We start from the raw sequence: 18,393 nt of genomic DNA on the forward strand, positions 1-18,393 counted from the left end.
TGCCTAATAATTTACTATTCCCTATTCTAGTGTTATCTGTCCCAGTATTTTGTACACCCTTGGTATTCCTCTATGATATTCTCTCTTGGTTCCAGCACCCCTGCTGAGTTAATTTAAAGCTGCCCAACAGCACTAGCTAAACTCCCCGCAAGGAACTCAGTCCCAGCTCTGTTCAGGTGCAACCCATCTTGCTTGTACAGGTGCCATCTCTCCCAGAGCCAGTCCCAGGAGTCTAAAACCCCTCCTCCTCCTGTACTACCTTTCCAGCCATGCATTCATCTGCCTTATCCTCCTATTTCTTTACTCACTTATATATGGCACTGGGAGTAATCCAAAGATTATTACTTTTCCTGCTTGCTAATTTTCTACCTAGCTCCCTAAATTTTGTCTGCAGGACCCATCCCCCTCATACCCAAGTCATTGCTACCAACGTGACCCAAAACCTCTGGCTGTTTGCCTTCCCCCAGAAGAATACTCTGCAGCTGCACCTTATTGAATGTCTTTTGGAAATCCAGGTATACTACATCTACTGGTTCCCCTTTATCTACCCTACTAGTTACATCCTCAAAAAACAACTATGATAAATTTGTCAAACAGGACCTTAGTAAAACCATGTTGATTTATTCTAATCATTCTATGCCTTTCTAAGTGCATTGTTAAGACTTCCTGAAGAGATTTCAGCATTTTCCCAACGACTGATGTTACAGTAACTGACCTGTAGATCACTGTTATCTGTCTCCCTCCTTTCTTGAAAAGTGGTGCAACACTTTCCAACTTCCAATCTAGTGGGACCATTTCCAAATCTAAGGAATTTTGGAAAATCATATCTTTTAGAACCCTAGGACTGTAACCTCTGAGCTCCAGAGCAGTGGGGGGGGTGGGGGGTGGGGGGGGGGGCGGGGAGGGGGGGTTGGGGGTGGGTACCCCAAAGATGTTCCACAGCACCCCCCACCCCATACAAGAAGTCAGCAATTGCCCCGGAAGTTCAAATTTCCAGTGGGCAATTGCACTGCACTGGAGGGAACTATCCGAAAATGCGATTTATAACGCACACTTTGGATGGTTCCAACTGTGTTACAGCAATAGTTATCCTGAAAAAGCTAGAAGAATTAAGACCACTTCTCGCTTCTAGGGAACCATAGCACTGACTCACACCGACTCCGACCCCCACCTCCCCCTCCACCAAATCCTAACCACTTGCCTTATACACTTGCCTTCACCAGGTTTGTCAAAGACCTTTAAACTTACCTGGTTTATGGCAGCTAGTACTGTTTTTAATAAAGCGGGCATGGAGTAACTACCTTTGACTGAGCTACCCTTGAGTGTAGGCCCCAGGAGCACATTGCACTACACAGATCTCATCCAACCTGAGTTGCAAGGTCAGGCGAGATAGGATCGCCTGGATTTCCAGTTAAGTAATTTCGAGCTTGGTGGCATTCCGACTCGATTGCCACGCCATCGGAAGTTAGGGCCTCTATGGTGGAAGCCATCGGGTCCCAGGGATTTGTCGGAATTTAGCCCCTCCAGTTTTGTCAATACTTTATCTCCACTGATATTAATTTTCTCGCTCTTTTTAGCCCCTAGGTTACCGTCTCAATACTCATTAGAACATTGGCTCAGATTGTGATTGAATCCTGATGTGGGGCTTGAACCCCAAACTGACTGAGTGAGGCTGGATTTATAAAGGGCATCTGCAAAAAGTTCAAGACTCTTTGTTTGTTGTTTTCATTTTTGAAGCTTATTTAACCTATTTAATAGCAGTACATTGTGTTTATGTTGAATGAGTTTTGTATTGTACATGTTTAGGAGTTTCAACTGTAAATTAGGAGAGAAGGATTCTAAACCTTTGCACTTTCTTTTCTTGTTCAGATCCAGCACCTATAAGTCTAGTGACCAGGTTGTCACTGTCAGGTATACCCAGGGAAGTTGGGTGGGCAACCTTGGCACAGATGTCATCACTATTCCAAAAGGACCTAATGGTACCGTCACCATCAATATTGCCACTATCCTTCAGTCAGAGGACTTCTTTTTGCCTGGAATAAACTGGCAAGGGATTCTGGGGCTGGCCTACAGAATGTTAGCAAAAGTAAGTTTATTTCTTTTAATATAGTATTTATTTTACTTTTGATCCTTTTCTCTTCATTTGCTCTTCCGGACCATTATTACGTGTAAAAAGGTATAAAGTCACTGCAGTAGGGGAATAGGAGCATCTTTATTGATCTGCAGCCATTTGGGTTCCTTCCCACTCCCACTTTGTTCATTCATTCTTTTTCAGCCGTCCAGTTCTGTGGAGCCGTTCTTTGATTCGTTAGTGAAACACGTGGGGATTTCAGATGTATTCTCACTCCAGATGTGTGGTGCTGGATTGTCACTAATAGGTGAAGAGCAAGCCAGTCCAGCAGGAGGGAGCTTGGTAAGTTCTGAGGAAAATCGTGCTATGGCTGTAAACACCTGTAAAGGTGAGGGACCTTTTTTTTGACCATTAGTAGCTGCTTTGGGTGTCTAGACTGAGCCATGGAAGCCCCAGAAATGTTGGCATCAATACTCTATTCTTTCGCACGCACACAACTCTGAACAGTAATGTTCTGACTTGAAGCCATATCAGCAAGTGAGGCAATAGCTTTTAAGAGCAGCTGATTCTGTGCCTATGAAATTCAAACAGGACAAACCGGTGAGTACAAAGTATATGTTCAGATTAGAAATGGGATTACCTGGACAATAATGGTTTGGATTTCCAAGGCTTGCAGTAGAAATGGGAATTCCAAATCAATTGTGCTTAAAGAGTCAAAATCCATGCTCTGGTCGGATTTTTGCACACTTCCGAATCTAACTGCACTTGCACACCAGTTAGCAGCTGAATTTAAGCAAAGGTAGCAGTGGTGCATTGGGCAGCACTGGATTTGAAGCTGTAACTATGGATTGGGACATGTTGTTGAGCTGGAGCACTCGAGTACCTTCTCTGAATCTTTCCCGGACAAAATTGAATGCTGGCACAAAGTGGGGAAGGGAATTCTTCTGCATTAAGATCCTTCATCTTCATGGGTAAGAAAAATTAATGAGAAGTGGTCTGTCAACAGAGACTTAAGTATCAGTGTCTCATTATGTAACCTAGCAATTACCATTTACAGTTCCTCCTTCAACTTATAAATACTGGCCCTAATGTCTTTTGGCCCGGATTTTGCAGTCAGTGCTGAAGGAAAGATGTTCACTGCCAAGTCTCGCTGAAAGTTCTAGCGATATCTATGGTGAGGGCCCCCTCTCCCCTCTCCCAGTAATTGATTATAGCATTCTTTAATGGAGATTCCCAGTGTGAAGTTGCAGTGATGTCATCAAGCAGCCACTCACATTAAAGAATTCTCACAGACAGCCAACCAGGAAGTGAAGAACAATAATAGTCAAATCACTTTTTATTTTTATACGGTAAAATTAGGTCGGGACATGCTTATGAAGGAGTGAAGGAAGAAGCTGACATATCACGAAAAATTTTTAAATTGAGGTTTATTTTAATCTAGTAAATAATCATAATTGAGATATTTAACACACTCCACATAATTTTCAGACCAGATCTTTTGCTTAGCAATGATTATTACACATATAGGCACTAAACTCCAATTTACATCTGTTTTGAGCAAGTGTAGCTTTTAATGGGGTCTCAAACAGCGATGTGAGAGCGGTCAGTTCTCACTACATCAATGGATTTTGGTGATTACTGGCTCTGGGGTTGGGCAGGGGTGGTGAGGCCCACAGAACAGTGAATGATTGGCCGCAGCTTCAGGATTTCGCATTCATCTACACTCCTGTTAAATCCTGAAGTTGTAATCAGATTCAGAGAGGCAATGACTGTGAACTGTCAATGTTCCCTGTCAAAAGCCCTCCGCAACAGTCAAATTCCAGGTCACTATATCCAAGGCTCTTTATTATTTGTCCCTGCTATTTCTTATGAGGCACTGCAGCTGCACACTTTTTAGTGAATCCTAGAAACTTCAGTAGAGAGAGGTATTTTTTTCAGACCATTGCTGGTTGCTGACCAGAACTATCTACTCTCATCCCATTCTCCTTTCCTTTATCATTTGATATTTTCTCCTTTTGAATTTGTAACTACATTGCTCTTAAATTACATAGAACGTGCAACACAGAAATGGGCGATTCGGTCCAACAAGTTTAAAGTTACCCACTTCTAGGTATGTGCTGTCCTTAACCAATTGAAAGTTCTTGCACTTAGTCCACCTAACATTTAGCAACTGTTCCGTCCAATGATTCAGTAAATCTTGAGGATAAATAATCAGGATATTTCAGTAAATGAGATTCTCAACTTCCAATGTGGAGAATTGATTGTAATATTTCGTTTATGGCCAATATTTGTTTTAAAAAAAATCAATAAAAGAAAAATATTTTGATTAAGATATTTAAGAAAAAAATCATTACCCAATGTGGGACTCGAAACGATGACCCTCCAAGAGCACCACTATCTACCAATGAGCTACCTGGGCTGTGTAGAAGATCCTTGCACAAAGCTTTAACAAACTGGACCTAGGTGAAGGAAGCAGCTCTCACATAAAATCTCATTGGAATTGCGATTCTGTTAGATTGGAAACTGGGGGTGTATTGTTGACGGCAAATTGTGTTTTCCTATGTGCTGTGGTGAAATAGATGCTGATCAAAACCCCTACCAACAACTGGAAAGGCACCAGGAACGGTTGCGCATGTGCCTGCTGCAGCGGTGCGGGCTGAGTGCGCATGTGCCACTGTTCCTGACGCCTTTCTGGTTGTTAGCAGGAGTTGCATCAAAATTTCCATCCCGCTTATTACTGATTTACTGATGAGTGGATGTAATCATTTTTTTTCTGTGGCCTATGTTTAGAATAGCTATTTACCCGACGTTAGATTCCCTGACATTTTTAAAGCTTCAGAGAAGTCAACAGAATGTTCTATGAAGCAACAAAGATATATTGTTGGAAAAATAGCCTATTTTGGGGTGAAATTTGTGCTGGAGATGAAAGATGCCTGTGCTGGGAATTGGCACTATTTTGTTGCAGCTAACTAACCATCTATAGAACAGAGCTCCCTGTCTCTTTTTAGCTGGATTCCCAGTTTCTAAGCAGCAATGCTCTAACTGCAACTTGTCTGATGTCTCACTCTTTCCGTTCCTCTGTGCTTTCCGGGCGAGATTTTTGACCCGTGTCAAATTTGGGGCATTTTTCTGCTCACAGTGCCTGTAAGGAATTGTAAAGTTACAAAAAAATTTAAAAATCCCCTACTTTTATATTCCATTGTAAGGGGAACATAATATAAAAGTAGGGAAGGTTTCTTCGGCTGCACAGGGTTTTGCTGAGACCACATCTAGAGTACCGTGTACAGTTTTGGTCTCGTTATTTGAAAAAGGATATTATTTCATTAGAAGCAGTTCAGAGAAGGTTCACGTGACTCATTCCTGGGATGAAGAGCTTATTTTATGAAGAAAGGTTGGACAGGTTGGGCCTATACCCATTGGAGCTTGAGCGAATGAGAGGTGATCTTGTTGAAATATATTAGCTTCTCAGGGGACTTGATAGGGTAGGCACTGGGCGAATGTCTCCTCTTGTGGGAGAGGCTAGACCCAGGGGCCACAGTTTAAGAATGGGGTCTCCCTTTTAAGACAGAGATGAGGAGAAATTTTAGAAAGCAGTGGAGGCTGTGTCATTGAATTTATTCAAGGATGAGTTAGATTTTTGATAGACAAGGGAGTCGAATTATAGGGGACAGACAGGAAATTAGAGTTGAGATCACAACCAGGTCAGCCGTAATCTTATCCATGAGCCGAATGGCCTAATCCTGATCCTAAGCAATGCCTGGGAGAGGAAGGTGCGCACGGTGCTGATCACTGGAGCCTGGGCCTTTGGTGGGGGCCTGGGCTTGGGTAGCACCGCCTTCTCTCTCAAGTGACCACCTCGCACCTCGATGTGCGCACAAGCGTGCAGTGGGTGCTCTGCTCCGGGACAAAGTTCTGTAGTGTAAGCTGCGGTTGGAGTGAGCTCGAGTCTGTGTGGCTACTTGTTCTGACAGCCAGGGAACATTCTGGGTAGTGTAGCCTGTCTTTGGCAGCACACTCCTTCCCACACAGGTGCCGACTCTAAAGGACTACAGGAGTAAGGATGGCAGAGTGGGCTGGGGAGGGCCCCATGAGGAGTGGCAGTTGCAGCAACAGCAAGGCCCGGGCCAGCTGGAGTGTTAGAGCAGAGAGGAAGCCCGTATTGCCACCATCGTAGCTGGCCTGAACTACTCCTCCTCAGCGATTAAATCTCCAAACCTCCCAGGCCCGGGAGATGAGTGAGTGAGTATCGGTTGCGAAGGACTGTAGCAGGGCATAGACTAGCGGGGCCCAGAAAAGGTCAGAGATCAGGCAGATACAGTTCAACATAGGAAAATGTGAAGTGATAGATTCTGGAAGCAAAAACGGGGAAAGAAAAGACAAGCCTCAAAAATGTAAGACATTAAATGGAAGCAGAGGAACCCTATCGTGCAGGTCTACAGGTTTTTAAAAAGCTGGACCCCAAGTGTATACGGCCATAAGAATAGATAAACAAATCCTTGGTGTGTCTTGAAGTACAGGATACAAAAGATAGAAGTAGCATTGGAATTTTGCAGGATCGTAACTAGTCTGCACTTGGGGATTACTGTGTAGTTTCGAGCGCCTTCAAGTAGAAAATCTATCAAAATAATAGAAAAGGTGCTATGTAGGTTCACCGCTGAAGGGTGAGGAGACAGATTCGGGAAGAGAAACTTGAGATGTTTGGGCTTTTTCATGAAAGCTGCAAAGTTAAGAGTGTGATGGAGAGAACCCCGAGACTGGGAGTGAGCCAGATGTGCGCACTGGCCGAACATAAAGTCGGTGTTAGTTACCCCAACTCCTTAGCTTGGCCCTGATCCCCCCTCCCTTCATTCCCTGGTGACAGGACTTGGAGCCTGGTCTGTCTCACTATAGCTCTGCTTCTTAAGTGAAAAGGCAAAAGAGGTTTTATTGGTTAGCCCTGCGGCTTGGCACTTAATGGTTGTTTTTACTCATTATTCAGTTTTTTAAATTATCAATTTATTGACATTGATTTTTTTATTTTGCTCAGCAAGTTGTTTGTTTTCTTCATATCTTAACTATTGTTTTGAAATTCTTGTTTAATGTTGTGCCGAACCAGATCTCAGGCAGCTGTTTCCGGGCTTCTTGCTGAAGGGGAATGAGAAGCTCAAGAAGTGGGATTGTTTTTTTTGGAGGGCTGGCAAAAGGGGTTATTTTTGCTCCAATAGAAACAGGAAATGTTGGAAATGCTCAGCATGCCTGGTTGCATCCATGCATGGAGAAACAGAGGCCAGTGACCCTTTGTCAGAGCTAGTGCAGATCATAGACCTGAAGCGTTGACTCTAATTCTCTCTCCACAGATGTTATCTGGCCTGCTGAGCATTTCCAGCATTTTCTGTTTATGTTTCAGATTTCTACCATCCGCAGCACTTTGCCCTCCTATTACATGTTCCATGCTGCACATTTATAAGTATGGTTAAGGTTTTGCCATTTTTAAACTTGGTGCGACTCTTGGTTTCATTTCCATGTTAGCAACTCACAATAGTTTAAGTAAGTTATACTTGTATTTGCGGGTGTTAGGACTGAGTTTTAGGTTTAAGTTTAGTTTGTGTTTCTGTATTGATGTGTTAAGAAAGGGGGGAACTTGAGTATTGGTTTCACTTTAAAAGATATCTGCATTTTAATGAGGTTTTACAACTCTTAAAGGGAAGTTAAAACAGACACACAAAGTAGAAAGAACTGTGTTGTTGCCTAGCAACAGGTGTCCAGCAAGAGGGACCCACAGAGACAGAGAAAAACAGATAAGTAATTTCAGTTCAGCTGAAAGGAGTTGCCAGGAGAAGGAGAAGCAGCACGGGAGAGGGACAGATAGCAAGTCCCAAACTAAAGTAGAAGCCAAAACCAAGGAGTGGAACAGGAGAAAGGCTCCAAGAAGGCATTCTAGAGACAGGAAAAGAATCTGGAAAAGGTCCTGTTAAGAGTGAGGAGCAGAGGAAGGCTCTAAGCTTAAAAGGGAGAGTGCTGCTGGACACAGACTTAAAGCAAAATAGGCTGTAGGAAGCCTAAAGATCAAGGGGGACAGTTGAAGGTCTGTAGCTCTTTACTATGGGCATGTAAAGCAGTGGTGTTCTCTTGGCACTGCTGAGTATCTGAGAAAGAGAGTGCGTGGAAGGAAGCTTGAATGCACATGGCGATCCAGGGGAGAGGAACATCAGAAGGAGAGTACGAAACCCCGGAGGTGGATCCTTATGGAAGGCGTCCAAGAGAGAATGTCGTTTGGGAGAAGATTCCAAAGTGGCTTCTTCGAGTGGAGATTTGAAATCCTCATGTGAAAGACTGAGTTCAGTGAGACTGGTTGGCTCATGGTGTGACAAACTTCTGGAGGGAGCTGATGAGGGGTTCATAGCATCTGTTTAGGCTGGCATCTGTCACTTGGTTTCAGAGTATGGTTTCTGACCACAGGTCGCCTATTGGTTTACAAGGACTGTGTACTTACTGAGAACATTAAAGAGTATAAAATAGCTTTTGTAACTTGTGCTATCCTTACAAATCTGTATGTGTCTGTCAAGGTATCGTTGTGAGTGAAGGAGTATTGTAATATAGTTAATTCTTTTTTAATAAATGTGGTTTCTCTTTTGTTAAAAGTACATCAGTAGACTCTGACTCTGTTCAATAGCCACTCTCCACGTTTCTAAACAAACAAACAAATAAAAGTTAGGACCTATAAGCCAAGTTCCACTCTGGGATCTGGCTTGTCCTGTAGTAACAACAGCTGGGACCATAACACACCAATAGAATCTGTCACTGTTAGTTCAAGATATTCTCATTTGTACATGGGATTGTTGTTTATGGTGCTTGTAAGGCTCAAAATGAGGCTCTGGATGCTGCTGCCTGGACATTGCATTGGACTAGGTTCAAAGAAGTTATGTGTAATTGCCTGACAAAGCTGCAGTTGTAAAGTGCTTCATCCTGAAACCTGAGCTTTCGATGGGTTTATAAATAGAAGCATAAAGTAAAAACAGCAAGAAGTTTCCCTAAACGTGTATAAAGCAGCTCAACACCACTGTGACTATGGTTCCCAATTCTGGATGCCTGAAGGATGTGAGGGGGGATTGTTAAAGTAGGGGGGTGCGATAAGGGGCCCAGAAAAAGGAGAAGCACTAAGACCCATGATTTCTGTTCCCGGCCCTGCTCCTAAATCCTATGTTCCTATGAACTGAGGTGTGATTGCCCCAAATCTGCTTCGTCTAGGACCCTTACAGTCAACGGAGGATGTTTTTACTGCATTAGAGTGGGCTTTTTTTTAATTATTCATTCTTGTATAGACATGGCTGGCAAGGCCAGCATCTCTAATTGCCCATGAGAAGGTGGTGGTCAGCCACCTCTTGAGCAGCTGCAGTCCATATGGTGTAAGTACTGCTACTTTGCTGTTTGGAAGGGAGTTCCAGGATTTTGACCCAGAGACAGTGAAGGAGTGGCAATATATTTCCAAGTCAGGATGGTGTATGACTTGGAGAGGAACTTGGTGATGGTGTTCCCATGTGTCTACTGCTGCCTATACTTCTAGGTCATGGGTTTGGAAAGTGCAGTCAAAGGAGCCTTATTAGTTTTCCAATTACCTGTATTTTAGAAATGCTGGCAATTATAAAGGAATTCTTTTTGTTGCTTTTAGGTTATGGGTGGAATTGAACCAAGCCTTTATAAGGGGGATATCTGGTACACCCCTATCAAAAGAGAATGGTATTACCAAATAGAGGTGCTTAAACTGGAAGTGGGAGGACAAAACTTAAACCTGGACTGCACAGAGGTAAGCATGCAATCAATTGAAGCATCACGCTGACTGTAAATAAGGAATCTAATTGAACAATGCTGTACCACATTCTACTATCTAGTGAAGGGGGAAAAAAAAAAACTGGGTCTGATACCTTCCATCAGTTCTCACACTTGAAGATTGAGGTGACAAGAGCATCTTAAAATGTTTTGAATATGTTATGTCCTATCGATGCAGGTTCATGTCACTGCCCTTCTTCTGTCCTGTGTTTCAATTCCAGAACTGCTTCCTGTAGCTCCCGTGGCTGGAGGAGCTTTCCTGTTTACATTATGGCATGTTATACACCTGCTCAGCGCAAATCAAAATTGCGCCTGCAATGCCTTAAAGCTGCGAATGATTGGCTCTCCGCAGCGTCTGGAGCAGAAGCTTACAGGCCATCGACAGGAGAGCAATTATCCTCCAATCGGAATGGTTGTGCACATTTCACCAGCGCTGTGGGAGAGCTAGGCAGCTAGAAACCGTACTCCTGAACCTGTACAATTGTTGAACGTAGATGGAATTGAGCTTGAGAAATGCCCCCACATTGGAATAGTCTGCGAAAACAGTCCGGCCACTTAAATATAAAGGGTGGCCGCTTGTGTGTAATACTACATCCCAGTATGAGTTCGCACCTTCAAAAAGAAAGGGGAGGTTATTAAATATCATCATCAGACTGGCTCCCAAACCACTTGTCCTTATTTGCCACACCCTTGCCTCCAAATCTCTTCAACCTGCGGGAAATGTGACTCATCAGCTTTACAGAACAGTGTAATTGGTTGACTGAATCGTTGCTAAGGAGCAATCAGTCGATCTGATTTTAAATTAAGCAGTTCCGAGATGTTGAACTGTGCAGCAGAACCATAAAGCTACAGGAATGTATTTTATTGTTCAAGAAATACCTTGCATGGTATTGATGCAGCTCGATCCAAACTGGTTATTTCTGTGTCAGTTCAGGAAGTGAAATGTTTTGTGCTTACGTGTGTTAGTTCTCTTGACTGCCAGGAATCAGGGGTATCTTAAAAATGGGTTTTGTTGGGGGTGGGGAGCGGAACATACTGCTCCAAGTCTAAGACTAGGTGGATGGCTTCAGTATTGTTTGTGTTTCACGCTCTCTTTTTAAATTGGGTACAATGATGATGTTTACACTTACAGTGCCACTTATGACTCCAAAAAGTGATTCAGTATTTGGTTTCTTCAAATAGATGAACTTGCATTTATATAGTTGCTTTCGCAACCTCAGGATATATCAAAATGCGATACACTCAGCAACATGCTTTTGAAATGTAGTCACTGTTGTCATGTCATCCAATTAAATAGCGCGCTCCCACAAATAGTAATGAGATAATAACTAGATAATCCACCTTGGTACGACTTCATCTGATAGGCGACATTTCCCAACAATCCGGCACTCAGTACGACACTGATGTGTCAGCCTGAGGCAAAAACTTCAACCACAACCTTCTGACTCAAAATGGCAGCTATTCTACCAGCAAGCCCAGCTGGTGTGCACCAGGAATTCAATTCCTATTTACATCAGATTCCAAAACTTTCTACTTTCTCCAGGAGCTGTGTTACTGTAGATTGGTACACCTGGCATGTAGAGCTCTCCCCCTGCCTACCCTCCCCCAACCGCCCCCCCCCCATTGTTTTTAAACTCTGTTATTGGGATAGTCCACTTCTTGGGTTTGATTCAGGAGATCTGCATCATTGGCACTAAATGAGATGTTTGCTTTGTTGGAACCCAATGCATGAGTCTGATTTCCACTGACCCGTTGTTTACGGAAATGCAACATTTTGGACAGTCGCTTCCTGTAGTTTCCATCGCTGTGGGAACTATCACTTTTTCTAACATTTTGTTTTGTATTGTTTTCCCTCCCTCTCCCCAGTACAACACTGACAAAGCCATTGTGGACAGTGGCACCACTCTCCTGCGCCTACCAATGAACGTGTTTGTTGCAGTTATAGCGGCCATTAAACAAACATCAAAGGTAAGAACCTTGTTGCTAATTCTGGGCTACTGAGAACATGTCACTTGTATCTGAACAAGTATTGTACATTCTTCTTCATTCGATGTACCAATCGGGTTTCCTTCTCTTGTGCTTAAAGTTTGAACTGTGGACGTCATTGTTCAAAAAATTGTCCCTGAACATGGCCCAGTACAGCTTCTCCTCAAACCTTTTCTTTCTTGGTTCACTGTGACTTTTCCTCACCCCTTTTTCTCTCGTTCCTTTCCATCACCTGTTTTAGCATAAACCAGCTCAGGAGTTCCTAACGTGAAGGATCTTGGTTGCAAATATACATCGCGCCCATTGGCTTTGTATCTCTGACAATGTGTTTCTTGATTGACCAACAACAGTCAGTTCAAGGTTTTCTTAGCAGAGAGCTGATATGATGATGGACAATGCTGAGTGTTAATTGTCTGGCATAGACTGTTGCTCCATCAGAAACATGGATGCTGTAAGTGATGGGAGCTGTATTTGATTCATGCTGCTACCTTTTTAACGTACATGAATTTACTTTTTAGATTTATAACTTTGAATGAATTCTGAATCCTCTGGAGGCTATTATGCTCCCCTGTAGAGACCTATAACTTGTACAGAGATTTGAATTCCAGTGACAGACTCAAAGGAAAACATGATGAGATTTCACATTTTTGAGATTTTTACTGGAACATAACATAAGAAATAGGAACAGGAGTAGGCCATTTGACCACTTCAGCCTGCTCCGCCACTCAATAAGATCGAAGCTGATCTGTTTGTGTTTCGAATTCCACATTCCCATCTACCCCCGATAACCTTAGATTCCCTGGCCTAACAAGAATCAATCTACCTCCGCCTTAAAAATGACCCCGCCTCCACCATCTTCTGAGGCAGAGTGTTCCAAAGTTGCACAATCCTCATAAAAAATTCTCCTCATCTTTTGTCCTGAAAGGGCGACCCCTAATTTTAAAACAGTGCCCCCCTAGTTCTGGATTCTTCCACAAGAGGGAACATCCTTTCCACATCCACCTTGTCAAGACCATTCAGGATCTTATATACTTCAATCAAGTCATCCTGCACTCTTCTAAACTCCAGTGGAAACAAGCCCAGTCTGTCCAACCTTTCCTCCATAAGACAACCCACTCATTCCAGGTATCAATCTAGTAAACCCCCTTTGAACTGCCTCCAATGCATTTACATCCTTCCTTAAATAAGGAGGCCAAAACTGCACACAGTATTCGAGGTGCGATCTCACCAATGCCCTGTATAACTGAAGCATAACATCCTTACTTTTATGTTCAGTCCCCCTCATAATAAAGGATAGCATTCCATTAGCTGCCTTAATCACTCGCGGTACCTGCAAACTAACTTTTTGTGACTCGTGTGCTGGAACGCATTTACTGCCTCATTAGTCACCTCTTTTAAGACCCTAGGATGTAGTTCATCAGGACCCAAAGACTTGTCAGCACACAGCTCCATCAGTTTGCTTAGTACCACTTCCCCAGTGATTGCAATTTCCTCAAGTTCCCCTCTCCCTTTTACTTCCTGATTTACAGCTATTACCGGAATGTTTTTTTTGCATCCTCTATAATGAACACAAGAAAAATATTTGTTCATTTCTTCTGCCATTTCCTTATTAACTACTATTAACTCCTCACTGTCACTCTCTAGAGGACCAACCTTCACTTTATTTATTCTTTTCCTTTTTAAATTCCTGTAGAATCAACATTGACTAAACATTACTTAGAAGACAACTATGTAATAAATTACAGAAAAGATCTCTCTCTTTCCGCCCCCCCCCCCCAACTAACTTCACACTATGATCAAAGATCCCACTCTGCATTTTATACGTTACACTGCACTCGCCGTAGAATTGTAGTCTTTACAGGAACCAGTCCAAAGTTACTCCCAGCTTCTAACCAGCTCGCCTCTCTCCATTTCACCGAGGCCTAATCTCCAGTGTCAATTTGAAAGTTGTTTCCCTCCATCTTCTGAGAATCCTCGAACTGACTTCTTACAGCAAGGCCTACTCCAACGATTCCTTTTCCCGGCCGCGCTAGGGCAACTCTTTCAGTGTCCTTTAAATCTCCACCGGTTCCATTTCTTCAGCCAGAGAACGAGCATCACCAGCATTCTGCCTGGTGGCCAGCAGAGAACCACCTTCCCCCCTGCTGTTCACAGCAGCTGCTGTTGTCCAGGGTCTCCACATCAGTAAGCGCACGCAGAAAAGCCAGCTGCTCCTTTCTTTGTGCCCAGGTGTGAAAACTGGCATTTAAGTTTCAATAGGATTTGCCCTGGGACCCCTGTCCCCATGGCGCCAGGTCAGATAGGCTTAATGCCAGGCAAAACTAGTAGGAAGTCGCATGTCCCTCTCCACTACTCCATCTTGAATGAAGAGTTTAAATCTTATAAAACCTCATACTTGTAACAAGGATGCCTGGGACTAATGTTTAATTCCTACAACGTATGATGAGTTTTACCATCAAACGGGTGATTTGTGTTAACACCAATGTGGTGCAGATTGCATTTAACGTGAACTCACTCACTTCTATAAGGCAGTTCATGTACATCACATCCCCTTCCCCCATCCTGTACTTTCCACCCAAACTTTTTTTTATTCAAACACTGATTCATGTTCAACTGCAGGTATAAAGATATTTTCTTTCCAATGTTCAGTTCTCCTTGCCCTTGGCTCCCATCCCCCCTCATTAATCATGCATGCTAGTAGCCAAGAGCAGAGCAGCCCGTTGAGGCCAAACACTTCACTAGTCACAGCGGAGAGTGAGAAATGTGCTTTCAACACTCATGCTGGCTATTAACATGCACCGTAGCCATTTTGCACTGACGCAATGGGCAGGAAGGAGACCACTTATGAAAACCCAGACTAAGGGTGTGCACCCCCTAGACTAGGCTGTTGTACCATAACTCCTGTACCATCAATTCCCCAGTGACCTCAAATTGCTGCCTTACACATGAGCATTGCTGGTTCTCTCTCTCTCTCTCTCGCTCGCTCGCTCTCGCTGAATTGATAAGATTGACCTATAGATGCTGAATATGTGGCCAACAAACTTAAAAACCAGGGATAAAAGCAAAATACTGTAGATTCTGTAAATCCGAAATAAAAACAGAAAATGCTAGAAATACTCAGCAGGCCTGGCAGTATCTGTGGAAAGAGAAGCCAAGTTTTATTGAAAGGTCATCAACCTGAAACGTTGATTTTTGTTTCTGCATGGATGCTGCCAGACCTGTCAGTATTTCCAGCTTTTATTTTTGAAAATCCTGGAAGCTAAGCATATAATTTCATAATGTATATTCAAATAACACTGAAGCATTCCATGTCGAAATATCCAGGCTTGGGCTGACAAGTGGCAAGTAACATTTGCGCCATACAAGTGCCAGGCAATGACTATCTCCAACAAGAGAGAATCCAACCATCGCCCCTTGACATTCAATGGCATTACCATCGCTGAATCCCCCACTATCAACATCGTGGGGGTTGCCATTGACCAGAAACTGAACTGGACTAGCCATATAAATATACCATTGACCAAGAGCAGGTCAGAGGCTAGGAATCCTGCGATGAGTGACTCACCACCTGACTCCCCAAAGCCTGTCCACCATCTACAAGGCACAAGTCAGGAGTGTGATGGAATACTCCCCACTTGCTTGGATGAGTGCAGCTCCAACAACACTCGAAACTCGACATTATCCAGGACAAAGCAGTCCGCTTGACTGACACCCCATTCACAAACATTCACTCCCTCCGCCACCGAAACACAGGAGCAGCAGTGTTTACCATCTACAAGATGCACTGCAGGAACTCACCAAGGCTCCTTAGGAAGCACCTTCCAAACCCACAACTGCCACCATCCAGAAGGACAAGGGCAGCAGATACATGGGATCATGACCACCTGGAAGTTCCCCTCCAAGCCACTCACCATTTTGACTTGGAAATATATCGCTGTTCCTTCACTGTTGTCGGGTCAAAATCCTGTAACTCTCTCCCTAACAGCACTGTGGGTGTACCTACAGCACATGGACCACAGCAGTTCAAGAAGACAGCTCACCACCACCACGTCAAGGAGTATTAGGGACGAGCAATAAATGCTGGTCTAGCCAGCGACACCCACACCCTGTAAATGAATAAAAAAAAATTTCAATAATTTTGTACTTCCAATGAGTTAAACATAATTTGGTTTTTTTTTACATGTTTTAATGTGACAATATAATTGAATTTATAAGTTCACATAGACAAACTTTCCTTTGTAATGAGCCTTTAAAATGAGCTTGGGAAATTCTTATAGCTCAGGCAGCTGGATCATTATGAAGCAATGACCAAGATTAATACAGTTTACCAGCAACACACCATTATCTTTAACAGGCAGTGACACTGTATTCTTTGGCTAAGAGCCTTGTTTGGGCAGAGTGCAGATCAGAGGTGAAGGGGATCTCACTCATGGCAATATTCCATTGAGTGCGAGTGTGGCTGTATTGCGGGAGCATAGCCATGATGAATTGGACTTTAAACTCCAATATTGATGTAGTTCGCTTATCTCCACTTAACCTGTTTGATATTTGGTTCCTTTTAAAACCTGCTTTTGTAACTCATTTCAGGCTATGTGCCTGTTTCAGTCAGAAGGTGCTTGACTCTTGTTCTAAGAATGTGGCTCATTATTAAACCATCTCATTAAATCTCCAGTGTAGTGTTAAACGAATGTCCATTTTCTGGGGGCTTTGTTTTACTGGTCACTTCAGTCCTTGTTTTTGCCCTTGTTTAGGTTGTGCCTCCTCGTTTTGGGCACCCCATCTGAGTCCCAACTGTGTCACTGTAATCCTGTTAATTGGAGTAGTTGGCCATTCTCAACAGCCTCCTGTGAGTGTAATGTTGTACCACTAATCCTATTATATAGGATGGAGGTGCCAGTACTTGACATTTACTTCTGCTGTCGCTAATTAGAGTAGGTAGCTTTGCGATGTCAGCTTTTTGTCAAATTCTTTTTTTTGGTGGGAAATATTCTTCAATTTCTCCACCTCAGACTGTTTGCATCAGGTTCCTTGTGAGGCAAGGCGTAAGTAACATCAGACACCACTGGTTTCTACTGACTATGAGTAAGGGGCACTGAAGTACAGCCAAGGTGGCATCCTTCCAGCATCCCATTGACTTTGTTGGGCGCACTTTTTTTTCATCCAGTCAGCTGCCCCGCTCACTGCCAAAATCAATAACCTGACCTCATCCAATAGGATGTTCAAAGAGCTGCATTTGAGTCATCAACCCTGGGTACTTGGTACCACAGAGTGTGATCCTTGTAGGTCAGTGAGTTCAGATGCTGTTATGAGTCACAGGATCTGAATCTCAGTGTGTTGTTGGCATGAGAAGTGTTTAACCATTTTTTAGTTGGCGTTTTAAAATTTACTATGATTTTAAGAAAGCTGGGGCTGTTGGAATTTGACTCGTTCAGTGGTGATAATACCACAGGTTTTGCCGATGTGAATTTGTATTTGAGCAAAGGAAAATAACGCAACATATGTACATTTTCACTTTGCACATGTCAACCTCAGTGAATACACTTGTTCAAACAAACTCTGTCGTCTCACCCCGCCTTTTTTTTTAGCTCTGATGGTGCATTCCTCAAGTTCACAGGAGCAACACAAGCTATTGCACAGAATGGCCAGCTGATATCCCATTCACCCTGTCCTCCTTCCTGTCGGTGGTGGATAACTAGAAAAGCTGCTGCTCGAGTGAAGTTTAGTAACCATTCGTGGCTGTGCTTTCAGCTGCCCAGGCCCTAGCTAGTTAATGGCCAACCAGCGTGAAGCGCACACCGAAATGCTCAGTGCTGCCTGGGTGGGAGCGGGCACTGACATGGGCATGGGGGAGCAGTAAATGGAGGCTCCCTGAAGGCAGAGAGCTGCCTCAAGGAGCAGAAGACTTCAAAAGTATTAAATAAAGATTTTAAAACCAGAACAAAAACGCCCAAGCCCCTCAAACAATCACCTAAACATATACATTATAAAAATGCTGTCCATAGATTTTTATTTTATTTGATAACAGAAACCTCATCCCACCCTTGGATGAGGTTTCATAAAAAAAATGCAGACTGCCTGGCTGATTCGCCCGTCCGCCAACCGAGAGGTTGGACGGACCACAATAATCAGGAACAATTACAATTTTAATGGGCTTAATTGCCCTCATAATCGTCGGCGGACGCACTTTCGACGTTGGTGCCTGCCTGCTGACCGACCCGCTGACCGAAATATCGCGTGAGCGCGGGATGATGCCGGGACATTCGTCTGACTTCATGTGCTATTTTACACTTGAACGGGTCAGGTGGGTGCCCGCACACAGACCTGAAAATTCTGCCCTATATATGTAAGTTGTTGATTTACTTTCAGGGAGGGCAGCAACACCAAGGGCTCCCAGAGAACCTTGGATGTTGTAATCTAATAAGAGCTTTGGTAAAAATGGGGAAGTTTAGGAAGGCATTGGTTTTTTGGTTCTTGCTCACATATCAGGCAAAACAAATAGAGAGTTGGAAATGAGATTTGATTAAACTATG

At 43.4% G+C, this 18,393-nt stretch overlaps 1 protein-coding gene across 1 annotated transcript in view; it reads left to right on the forward strand.

Moving 5' to 3' along the window:
* bace2 (beta-secretase 2) overlaps nucleotides 1-18,393 on the forward strand; it is a 70,754-nt gene that overhangs the window by 31,874 nt on the left and 20,487 nt on the right. The window contains exons 3-6 of the mRNA XM_078560307.1: nucleotides 1,870-2,086; nucleotides 2,276-2,413; nucleotides 9,720-9,854; nucleotides 11,744-11,845. Of these exons, the coding sequence (XP_078416433.1) occupies nucleotides 1,870-2,086; nucleotides 2,276-2,413; nucleotides 9,720-9,854; nucleotides 11,744-11,845 (592 nt within the window). The remainder of the gene's footprint in view (nucleotides 1-1,869; nucleotides 2,087-2,275; nucleotides 2,414-9,719; nucleotides 9,855-11,743; nucleotides 11,846-18,393) is intronic.

Source organism: Cetorhinus maximus, chromosome 16 (assembly GCF_964194155.1).
Source record: "Cetorhinus maximus chromosome 16, sCetMax3.hap1.1, whole genome shotgun sequence".
In the NCBI taxonomy this organism is placed as follows: domain Eukaryota; kingdom Metazoa; phylum Chordata; class Chondrichthyes; order Lamniformes; family Cetorhinidae; genus Cetorhinus; species Cetorhinus maximus.